This window comes from Solanum pennellii, chromosome 11, assembly GCF_001406875.1.
Source record: "Solanum pennellii chromosome 11, SPENNV200".
NCBI classification, from domain to species: domain Eukaryota; kingdom Viridiplantae; phylum Streptophyta; class Magnoliopsida; order Solanales; family Solanaceae; genus Solanum; species Solanum pennellii.
This window is the reverse complement of record NC_028647.1, coordinates 3,246,720-3,259,537: the sequence shown is the minus strand read 5'-3', so window position 1 is coordinate 3,259,537 and position 12,818 is coordinate 3,246,720. Positions and strand designations below refer to the sequence as shown.

Sequence of the window (12,818 nt, the reverse complement as noted above, 5' to 3'; positions counted from 1 at the left end):
TTTGAGTGTTCATATATGTGTAAGGTGTTAATTTGATCTAACTGATATGTTTCTTAAAAAATCAACTATATGAATTTGTGTATATTGAAGTCAAAAAACCTATTCAAATTATCGAAAGGAACTTTAAAATATCACTTTAATTTGAAATGACTTTTTATTTATAAAAAAAAATTAAAAACTTCAATATAAGTATATACCAAAAATTCAAAGATTGCAAGGCAACGGATTTCACAATTTTCAGATTAATCATTAGGTTTTAACTTTATATGTATTTACAATTTTGATTAATTCCATCTCTTTTTGTAAAAAATAGAAAGAAAGAGTTTTTTTTTTACATGTTAAATAAAATCGATGAACATTTAAATCCTTTTAGAAGTCAAATTTTACTTGTATAAGGAATTCATATTCTTAAATTGGATTTTTGTTTTTGGACAAAAAGATTACTTTTATAAATAGAATCACTATGTTATTTATGCAAAGTCTCTTCTTCGATTTAAATGTGTTTCAAAATTTTGAAATTCATTAATCTCCAATTTAATATGTTTTGAAATCTTCAAATTCATTAATCTCTCGACCTTACTTTATGAGAGAACAGTGTTAATTAAATTCGATCTAGCTTCTGACCTAGTTCAGAAGGTAAAATTTGAAAAAACAGTGTTAACTAAATTCGACCTAACTAAAAGGGTAAAAGTTTAGAAAACGGTGTTAATTAAATTCGACCTAACTCAGAAGATAGAAATTTTATGGGTCTAGCGATACATACTATCCGAAATTTGAAAAGAACATATGCATAATTGGCATATAGCATAATTGACTCATAGATGGAGATAAACCTTAACCATTCAATTTATAAAATTAAGGATTAGTTCTTGATGGAGACAAACCTTACACATTCAATTTATAAGATTAAGGATTAGTTCTTAGTTAATAAGAGGTAATTATGTGTCTTGTGATACAAGATTTTAGATGATATTGTAAAAACTTTATTTATTAATATAAGTTTTTTAGTTATTTAATTCAGAATTCTATAATATTTATACAAAAGATAGATTTTTTTTTCTTGTTTAAAATGTAATTTGGACGATAAAGAGGCAATTGCAAATATAGTTGCATTTACTTTTGATGATGCAAAAGATGTTCTTTATTAATATTAATAACAAATTATTTAATTTTTCTAAATAACAATAAATTATTATTTATCGTGATTAATTCACGATTCTTTTAATACATATTTCATGGTTTTCATTTGGGTAATGAAAGAATATGGTGTTAAAGAATTGTGGATTAAATTCTTCACGATACCCAATGAAGGGATGTCAATATATAGGTTTCCGGATGGTGAAGTGTTACTAATTTGTAACATCGTAAATAATGGAAGTATTGAAAGTATATTTAGAACATCTGATGAATCGTTCAAATTAAGCAATCGACTATAGCCGTTAGATGATATTAATTCATCTACTATTCAAGATAGATTTATTTATACAGAAAGTTTAATCTCTCCAGAATTAAATAATTAAATATGTGTATATATTGTCCCATTTTGAATAATAAGTATGTTTATAACTACTTACTATGTATCATGTATTTTTCTTTGTGAAATTAATATTAAGATGTTTTGTGCAGCTTTAACATGCATATGTGTTCCACTAATTGCATGCAACTCTGATATTATAATTATCAATTGAAATAGGGAAAAGGCATAAATTGCCCCTTAAATTTGTCTTCGAATAGTCAGTTACACGCTTAAATTATTGTGACGATCTATTACAATCTTTATTATATAAAAATGAATTTAACACCATCCTGAGACGTGTGCCATCACTCTCATATCATGTAGTGTATTACACTCGCTGCCACGTCAACGTCACGTCATTACCACGTCAACTTTTATAATTTCTTATATTCTTTTTGTTTTGTTTTCTTTATTAATTAACTTTTTTTGTTAACTCTATATATACTAATTAATCTATAATTAATTATTAAAATTCTCTAATAGTTATATCTTCTTTATCACTAAATCTCATCCATTTTATCTCTAATCTCATCAGAAAAATCATTCATTTGAATTTATAATTTTCTTTGTCTTCTCCGGCGAACCAACTAACCGATCACCATCATAATAAGTCCACCTCCACATTTCCATTTAATCTTCTTTTTCGACAAACCATTAGCCGCCACGCAACTACCACAAAACAACTTAAAATCCAAATCAATCACCAACAAACACCAAACCAGACTCCCTTACCTTATCCCTTTGCGATTTTATTCTTTTAGTTTTTTTTTTTACAGGTGTGTCGGCAATCTCAAAGATTCAACCATGGCTACCATGAAGTTTCAAAGAGCTCTACACTTTCAGATCTGAATAACCAACAAATAATCTGAACAATCAACAAATAATAACGATCAAAAACAACACTACTACACTCACGTCATTATGAATCTTTGAAGTTGTGATGAAAAATAAAAAAATGTGATGAAATTAAAGAATGAAGAAGAAGAGGGTAATGGGTGGGGATAGAAGATTTTGCTTTTTTAATTCTTTTTCTATAGGATAATGGAAGGGGAAGGATGATTTTGATTTTTTTATTTTATTTTTTAACTTTAATTTTTTCTGTCGCGCCAGCCTTTTTTTTTTTTTTGTCACGTCAAATCTAGAGAGTAAATAAATTCAGTTTTAAATAGTAAAAGTGTGTAATAGATCGTCACAATAATTTAAGCGTGTAACTGACTTTTCGAGACAAATTTAGGAGGCAATTTATACCTTCTTCCATTGAAATATAAACAATTTTGACAAATTCATTTTTTTGCACAATTATTTTCAAAATATATTTTCTTGTAACAAAGTGTTAAGCATAAAATTCAACTCCCAATCCCAATTCAGCATGCAGATATAATCTTCATTTTTTGCTTTTAAAGAGTTTACTTTTAATGAAATCATCCTCAAGACCACACATAATTTTTGATAAATTTTGATTTTGAGCCATTAAAATCTCCATTTCTCAAATAAAATCTTTTTTTCCACCCCTCTCCGATTGGAATTGATATTAGATTTTGATTATATTCAAACTTTTGATTCAATTCAAATTAACGCTAGAAAGTTTCATAATGGGGACATTGGGGATTAAAACGCTTTCAAACAAAAAAGGCAATCCTAATTTGAGACTTTAATTAAAAATGAAAAAAATATTTACCGCTTTTACTACAAACCTTGTTGGTCCATATCAATTTTATTTTATTTTTTAAAAATTTTAGGATAACCAGCTGTTATAACCTCTGTTCTTGGTGAGCACTTTGTTGTGCACACTAGGTAAATTTTTCACGGTCTAGTCTTCAAATCACACATGAGATATAATCGTATTAGGCAAAACCTGTGCAATAAACTAGACTCAGAAGGCATTGAGCGAGATCAATCTCAGGTCATCCATGTAATTTGTGAATGACCACCAACCTCATCGCACCAGGCAAAACCTGTGCAATAAACTAGACTCAAAAGACATTGAGCGAGATCAATCTCAGATCATCCATGTAATTTGTGAATGACCACCAACCTTCAAATCAACGGAGTCAAATAAGTAATTTTGGCAATATTTTCATATCAAAAGTGAGCTAGGTAAGAGTAGAAGAAATTAACTCTAGAGATCATAAGCTTATTAGAAATAATCACCAAGTACTTGATGAAGGTAAATTTTTTTTCAAAGAGAATCAAATATTAAACCATAAAGTAGTTCATTCAATCTTTAATGTTTTGATTAGATCAGTATAAAAGGAAAAAAAGTAACTATTTTATATGAAAAAATTGAAAAGCTTTTTATTATTTTAGTAAAAATTATTTTCACTATATGTATATTTCAATTAGATAAAAAATTAGTGAGAGAATCATATTAAGAACAAAAATTTCTTATTACTTCATATTAAAGAACTTTTAGTTCTAATAATAATTTTTTTAATAGAATATTTTGGTTCACAATCATAAACCACTCATCTAAATAGATTCTAAATGTTCAAATAATTAAGAAAAATATATTCAAATTGTCCTTTAACCTTTTTTAATTATAATTTAAAATTACTCTTAAAAGTAAATTCAATTAAAATTTTCATAACAAAAACAAAACCTTTACCTCTTGCAAAAAAAAAAAATGAAGTACACATTATAATCCAAATTCTTTCTCAAACTCTATATATAACGAGAATAAATTTAATCTTTTTTTTAAATATTAAAATTTAATTAAATAAATAAACTTAAGAAAAAAAAAGTATTATGAAAAAAAAAAGGGAAAAGGGAAAAATACTATCCAAACACTGAAGAAGAAGAGTTTGGGCATTTTGCGAACTTTCACCTGGAACCACAAAACAAACAAGAAGAGAAACCCAAATCAGAAACTTAGCGAAGTAATTGATTTTCTTGGTTTTGTATATACAAAAAGTTGAATTTTTGGGTACCCATTTGGCTGAAATGGCAGTAAGAACACCTACAACAGGGATAACTATGTCTTCAGCACCTTCAATTTCATCTTGTAATAGGGTTGTTGTTGTAAAGGTGATGCCTTTTAGAGCTTCTTTCTTTGGTCAAGGAGGTAATGTTTCAGTTTATTTTGAAATTACTGAAATTGGGTTTTCTTGATTTGCTGTAAAATTACTGAAATTGGGTAATAGGAAGTGATTAAATCTTTGAAAATTTCTAAGCTTTCTGTTTAATTTTTGACTGGGGTTATCTTAATCTATTGTGTTTATTGTTTCTGTGATGCCCTTTTAAGTTTTTAAGCTTTAGGTTACTGTGCCTTTTGTTCTTCCAATTTTTGTATCTGATCTCAAACTGTGGGATTTATCAATTCAGCTGATGTAAAGATGCAGTCTTTTAGTTTATTTTTTATCTCTACCTTATTTATGTCTGGTTTGATTAGTATTTGTGAACCAGTTATAAGATGTAGACTGTTAGGAGCTTCTTGAAGCACTTCAATATTGTTCTGTTTTATAATGTGTTACAACAACACGCCCATTGTAATGACTTGTGGTAGATAAAGTTTGTCTGACCACCACTCTGTAGAATATACCTTTTAAGCCTTGGCGTTCGTGACAATGCTTCCCCGCCCCACTCCAATATGATGTGCGATATGATCATCAATCTTTCCATCTCCTTGAATTATGGACCAAAAATACTTGAAACGTCCTCTCGTGTGTAAGTTTTGTTCATTGATCTTCACATGCAGTTGGTTATTCATACTTCACCAAAACGGATAGTACAACAATTGTGTTGAATGTGAATAAATGTATTTTACATCTTTCAATAGGATGGTGTAGACCATATAGGGGCTTGGCTGCTTATGAAGTTATAGGACCATGGTAATAGCAAGTTTAGGCATCGATAAATTTGAGACCTAAAAGGAAGCCTCTCAACTACTCAATGACGTTTAGGGTGTTTTATACTAAGTGATTTCTTTCCATATGCCCAAGCGGCAAGCCTTGGTGTACAAAGTTACCGGTATCTATGGTGGGAGGAGGTAGCAGGTACCTTTTGGAATTAGTTGAGGTGCTTGCGAGCTGATCCAAACACCACAATTATGAAAAAAAATCTCAAGATGAATCATCCCTGTACAATGTTTTCATTAGAGCTAGAACTACGGGATGCACTATCTCAATGCCAACTCATCCTACTGATGAACCCTTCACTCAATGCCAACTCATCTACGCTCTTGGAATTTATAGAGTGTGCCATAATGGCTAGCAATATAGTCGCTTCTTTGTCATGTTTCTGCTTATGCTATTAAAATGCTAAGGTTAAGCTTCTGAAGTCTGTACAAGAGACTTTTGCTTTTATCTATTTGTTGATATAGCTCCATTTATTTTTTGGTACATGGAAGCAAAATAGTTGACATGTAATCCACTGTATTTACATGATTTTATCAGTTCAGAGGAGTAAAGTTGGTCAATTGCCGCCTTCAAATTTGATCTTACCTTTGGCAAGTACATGCTCTTGGTGTTAAGCTTTGTTCATCCTTTTACTGTTTGATGAATAACATCCAATTTATTTTTATGTAACGTTAACTCGATTGAAACCATATGAAAGTTCTATGTATAGTTGTATACAAGTTACAACGGGTGGACATTTGTACTTACATATTTGACCAATAGACTTAAATTGGAAGGACTAGCTATTTAAGTTTTTCATTGTATACTGCCTTGGTGTATAACCAAGACTGAGTTTTCGTTTACATAATGTTCAGGGTCAAGGTTTGCTAGTAACCTAGCAGGTTCCTCCTCAGTTAAATCTTCGTTCGTTACTCTGCTGGAAAATCCTCCCCCAAACCCCCATCTTTCTCTCCTTGGTCTTCCCACACTCTTCCGCCCCTTCCCAAGCATTAATTTGCTGAAAAATTCTATTTACTTGCAGTGGGAGCTGTAAAACTTGCTGGGCTACAGCTTACTCATTCTTATAGATCCAGGTGTAACAGTCATGGTGGGGGTGCCCTTGGAGCTCGTATGAATCTATTTGATCGGTTTGCTAGAGTTGTCAAGGTTATCTGGTCTTTGCTGTTTGTCATTCAATCATTTACTCCTGCATTCAGTCTCCTATCGCTCGCTCTAGACTCAGATGTTATTTTCTCTTTTGTATGTTATGTAGTCATATGCAAATGCACTTATAAGCACTTTCGAAGACCCAGAGAAGATCTTGGAACAGACTGTCCTGGAGATGAATAATGATTTGATTAAACTGCGACAAGCTACAGCACAAGTATGCCGATAGCAAGTTGCGTTTTATGGTGATTAAGATATCATAGTTAAGGAAGTGGAAGAAAGTTTGATGTTTTTCTTTTCTCTGAAGGTCTTGGCTTCACAAAAGCAATTGGAAAATAAGTATAAAGCTGCACAACAAGCTTCTGAGGATTGGTAAGTGCTAAGGAAGCTTAATTGGTTTTGTTTGTACTAGTTGTGGTTTAATTTTGCTTCAATCCCAGGTATCGTAGAGCTCAGCTTGCTCTTGGAAAGGGAGATGAAGACCTTGCTCGTGAAGCTCTGAAAAGAAAAAAATCTTATGCTGTAAGGCATTTTCTATTGGCAAATTCGGAAGAGTTCATTTATTTCTGTATAATGTTTAAAATGGAGTTATTGTGGAATAGGAAATTATCTTATCATTCAGGTTGCTGGAATTCTATATTGCGTTCTTTCTTTTGATATTTCATTATAATATTTAGATGTCCTTTGATCTCATATAAGACTAGAGCAGAGTAGACCGAGGAGTTCGATTTTGTTTGATGAGTCACATTCTTGAGTGACATGACTGGTGCATTTGCTGGTAATAAAGGACTTGAATTACTTATCAAACTTTATTATTATTATTTCTTAAATCTAGTCTAAGAACCTATCACCTGACCTTCTCCCAATCAATCGGAGAGAAAGTTAATACCACAAGGATGAAAATCTCAAAATATAAATCTTATGAAACTGATTGGATTGGGAAATAGTAAAGTTCATCAAGAAATTGGAAGTTCTTCTACAACAGGAATTAAGATAGACAACTCAATTTAACTTACCTCTGGTGGAACTACATTAGCTTATCTGTAATGTAATTGCACATCTATTTGCTGGTGATTTTGCGGAATAATCTAGGGGATGTAACATCCTCAACATCCCTTTATTTAAAACTTCACATATAATAGAAAGTCTGTCAACACCCAAGGGTGTGGCAGTCTATGAAGTGGGTGCAAACCTTGGAAGCCAAGGTTCAAACCACAGTAAAGACAGCACACTAGGTGCTTTGTTCTCATTTTCATAAGTCTTTGTGCATAGAGTTTTTAGCGGTAATTGTGCTGGTCGGAGATAGCAGGTACCTGCTAGAATAGTCAAGGTGCGTGCAACTTGGCTCTATCACTCACCACTATAAATAACAAAAGAAATTCTTTCAAGTTTTCATGATGGAAAAGAAGAGCAATAGTGACGTTGTATTTGTATAGTAACCTCCAAACTATATGCCACATTTGTATGTCCAGTTTTTTGTGTTATAATTTCTTAAAGTTATTATTTTCACCCAGTGTTATATATTATATGGCAAAATTTCATTTCTTAATAGCAATAAGGATTCTTGATTGATATTATTTGGTTCATTACATTGTTCTCAAGTGGATAATTCAATATCAATAACAGACATAAAAGATCTTAAGAGTGTTGTGTCTCATGTATAATTGCAATATGAACACGACCACTAAACTAGATATTGGCTGACTTCAGGTGGAATTTGAGTAGCGATACAATCTAGTTATAATTGGGTTCCACTACTTCTTAATCTAATTATGTAGCACAGAAGATGGATTAACTCCATATATTGAAGAGTCTCATGGTGTCCTTCTCTCTCAGTAGATTACTTCTTTGAGCTTGATATGCCAAAGTGGATGACTTAGTAAAAGACTAGTATGCTTTGGCATCGTCTTTCATGTTTCCCAAGAAAAGAAAGATATATTTGAATAAGGAAAAAGGGTCGGGTGGGTTAAAAAAACTCGTCCAGATTTTGAACTTGAGGATCTATATACCAAGAATGCACAAAGAATGCCACACACTTATCGTATGTCGAGTTTGCATCCACTCAAGTTTGAATTGTGCAGGATAACGCAAATGCCTTAAAGACTCAACTTGATCAGCAGAAGGCCGTGGTTGACAATCTCGTCAGCAATACACGGGTGCGTTCCTAACCTTTTCTTTTTTTATAGGGGTGCTTATTATTCTGGAGCACAGCTTCTTTACCAAAAAACTAAGGAAGATATGATGCTTTGATTGCTCATTTTATGATTTGCGAGTACATTTACATGTTTTTCACTTGATAAAAAAGTTTGTTCTTTAAGCCCCAAGACTTAGTTCAAGTGGCAAAGGCTTGGGGACGGGTGACTTCGGTCACAGATCCAAGACTTGTGCCATGCGAACGAAATCTAGTATTTATGTGAGAAGGAAGAGGGGCGAGGCCATTATCCCCGAGATTTGAGGGCTACGATTGGTTCTAAGGGTTGGCCCCGAATGAATTTCTCGGTCATAAAAAAAATTGAGAAGTTTGATCTTTAATCTGAGTAGTTTTTGGGGATATTTATTGTTAGTTCCATCTAGGAACAAATTTTACCAAAATCTGTGTGTTGCACTTTATGTTAAAAATGAATTGGAACCTTTTATCTTTGACTGTTGTCATCTCTCATCTGACAGCTTTTGGAGAGCAAGATACAAGAAGCAAAATCAAAGAAGGATACTCTGAAAGCACGTGCTCAGTCAGCAAAGTCAGTTACATGCCTTCTCATCATTTCATGTTTATCTTGAATTACAAATATCCAGGACTGACACTTTTGGCTATCCCTCTTGTAAGGGGCATATCCCCCAACTTATCAATAAAATTATCGCATCAACATAAAAATATACGTGGCTCATAAATTTGTCACACTTCATTTGTTTCGTTTCAAGAAAATGATGACTATGAGGTTTATCATTTAGGACGGCAACCAAAGTAAGTGAGATGTTGGGAAATGTAAATACAAGCAGCGCTCTCTCAGCCTTCGAAAGAATGGAAGAAAAAGGTTCTGACAGAATTCCACCTTATCTTTCTCTGTTTTCTTCTTTTGCTTCCAATTTCTGATGCTTACTTTGCTTCTACTTTAAATATTTCTTGTCTTGTAGTAATAGCTGTAAGAGGTTGATTTTCTGCTTGCCTATACAAAGAATAAGACTGAATGCTGATCCTGTCACAACATTTTCCTTCTGTCAACTACAATAATATAACCTTTATAGAACTGTCAAGTTACTGATTCAAATGATTTATTTCTTTTAACATCTTCGCCTTGGTGTCTCAAGTTTGACACTCTAGATGTACATTATATTAAATGATGTCTTCTGAGGAAAAAATTTCATAAGGTTGGCTAGATTCTAGGAGGAGCTCAGCCGTGAGCATGAACTCTGCTATTTATTACAATTATTGAGTCCAGCTGTCATTTCTTGTAAAAGAAAGATAATCACTAGAAGGGTAAATGATAAGTCTTATAAAAAGAGGAAATATGGTAAGGTACACATTCAGAGATCATCTTGGGGATAAAAAACAACCCATAAAGAAGATGCTGTACCTTTTTTTTTTCCAAATAAGGATAAAACGGCCCTGTTATAATGCTGAGCTGAGCGAGATGTTTAATGTTGGCACCCTTTTTTGAAAATAACAAAATTGAAGTGTGCCAAAAGATGTTGGTATGAGTAGTGCTTTTGTTGTAAAGCCAACATATTTTTGCGCAGCTATTTAGAGACATGTTCTTGTCACAGAATTATTCTCCTCCCACCCTTGAACACAACTTGAGTGTTGAAAATAAGAGTTGGTTATCCTGGATATAATTTAGATGAAACTATGGAATCACCTACTGCAGTCACGTGCTAAAGTATATGTAGTTGATTAAATGATTGTCTTACTTTTTCTTCATTTTCCATAGTTTTGACGATGGAGTCTCAAGCAGATGCTCTTAACCAGTTAACCAGTGATGAGCTTGAAGGAAAGGTAATTAGTTTTTCTCAATTGCATTACTTTTTTTAAGGTCATGTGCTCTTTCTACGAGTTCAAGAGTTGCTTTCTTCGAATAACCAGAAAATCTGTTTTCCTCTTCCCCATGCAAGTTTTCAAACTTCGATTCTCTCTATGGTTGAATTTTACAACTCTCTCTCTTTCAATCTTTCTGGTTCTGTTACTAGCCATTACCTCTTATTTTCCTCTTGCCATTGTTTGTTGAAACCTGAAGCAGTGGTAATATTTGGTGTCTCCCTTGTGTTGCAAACAACGTTTTAACTTCCATTGTGCACAGCTTACGTGGGAGAATTTAGTGCTTCTTAGGGGATTGCATTTTTTTAATCTTAAATGATCATTCTGCTTTGACAGTTTGCATTACTGGAGACCTCTTCTGTTGATGATGATCTTGCTAGCTTAAAAAAGGAATTGAGCGGAAGCGCTAAGGTGAGTTCTACTCGATCTATCCATATAATGTATATGAAATGTTTTGGATGTATCTTCATTGTTGAAAGCACGTATTAACGGAAGTATGGGCACCTAGAGGACAAACTAAATTGAGCTATGCTTGGCCAAATATGCTAATTATACCAAGCAACAGGATTTCTAGGATAGAAGAAAATAATCATGAATGTTGGCCAGCTATTTTCTTTTTTCTCCCTGATATTGTTAATGGGTGATGTCAAATTTGAATAAATCGAACTGCATATTGTAAATAAGATGAGACGAAGTATGAGTTGCTTCTTTCCATTGTACACACTTATGGCTAAGTTAATTGTGTAGCCATGAAATTGTATTATCCATAAAAGCAGCTTGGTTTGGATGTTCATAAGAACTTGAAGGTGTCCTTCAACGACGAATCAAGAAAGGAAGTCCGAACAAACTTAAAAAAAGGAAGTCTAACATGACATTTTACGTACCTATGATGATTATAGGTAGAGGCTTGTTATCTGAATGTTATCGTAGTTTCATGTTGCTTGTTGCTTCCTTGCTTTGGCAAATCTCTTATTTTTTACCTGGAAAAAACCGAAAATTAGTGTGCATATTTGGTCAACTTGGGAGGGTGCGGGAGGTACTTGAGGACACATAATTAGCTATAGGCTTTGGTCCAGTGGTAAGAGCGTAGTACGTAATGTGTGAGCTAGGGGCACATCACAAGCCGTGCCTCAATTAGCCCGCGGAGAATTTTCTCAACTATCAGGAAAAGAAACAACATAATCTGCTTTATTGTTGGTGTAGAGCTGAGGTATTTCGGTTTAATGTTTTCCTTTTATTGACTAAGCAGAAAGGGGATCTTCCACCGGGGAGAACACCAGTTACCAGATCAAGCTCGCCATTACAATTTCAAGATTCAGAGATTGAAAAAGAATTGAACGAGTTAAGGAGGCGGGCAAATGACTTCTAGAGATCACAGTCGATCTTTCACACTACAAAACATCTTCCTTCAGGCATTTGTTACTCAAAGATTATGGCTTTTGGATCTTTAGAGAAGTTGCCTCATCGATAAAGGCCAGCGAATATAGGAAGTGAAACTGGAAAAAGTATATTGAGATATGTTGATATATCTTTTTTCAAATTATTGACCTACATTATGGCAATATAGTGTAAGCTAGTTCTGACTACAGTTTTGTATACTGCCACCCAAATGTTTTCATGTGAGAATAGTCACTTCAAGTTGCATTGTAGTAGATTTGGAAATTCCACAATGTTGTTTTTGCTCTCATTTTGTGACAACATGCTTCAAACTACCTTCACAAGGTACAGTCAAGGTTGTGTATACACCATCCTCCTCAAATCCTATTTTTGTCTCATAAATAACGAGCTACTCGAAATAATGTAGTGATGGTCCCTTTCTCTTTGACATGAACTTAGTGAGACTGAGTTCTCTGCAAAAATGCGGTGTAGCGAATGTAGGGTTGTTCAAAATTGAATCGGAACCGATATTCTGAATCGAAAAAAAGTTATTGGTTTATCAGTAATGGATTATTGGTTTAGCGATTTTGAGAACGGCTTTGATTTTTTTTGTTATCGGGTTATCATTTGTGGTTTTTTCTTAACTAGATAACTGATAATTCGATGGTTAATTAGATAATTATATTTATACCATTTTGCTTATAAAGTCCTTGATTTAGAGTTTGGTTTCCTACTTTTGTTTCTGGTTGTCTCAAACACTTGGTTATTCTACAATATAAAAGTGTTTGCTTTTGAGCAAGATGAAACTTGTGAATTCATGTGCATGGTTAAATTGGTTTGCCTCCTTGTTTTAAAGTGATTTTCAATGTTTTTTTTGTCAAATCTTAACGGTTAA

At 33.0% G+C, this 12,818-nt stretch overlaps 1 protein-coding gene across 1 annotated transcript; it reads left to right on the top strand.

Moving 5' to 3' along the window:
* Window positions 1-4,273: 4,273 nt before the first annotated feature.
* LOC107004763 (membrane-associated protein VIPP1, chloroplastic) lies at window positions 4,274-12,233 on the top strand. Its single transcript, XM_015203113.2, has 11 exons — window positions 4,274-4,577; window positions 6,392-6,516; window positions 6,623-6,733; window positions 6,824-6,888; window positions 6,957-7,038; window positions 8,598-8,672; window positions 9,184-9,254; window positions 9,466-9,548; window positions 10,443-10,507; window positions 10,883-10,957; window positions 11,796-12,233. Exons 1-11 carry the CDS (start codon window positions 4,457-4,459, stop codon window positions 11,913-11,915), a joined length of 993 nt encoding a protein of 330 aa, XP_015058599.1. The 5' UTR covers window positions 4,274-4,456; the 3' UTR covers window positions 11,916-12,233.
* The last annotated feature ends 585 nt before the right edge of the window (window positions 12,234-12,818 follow it).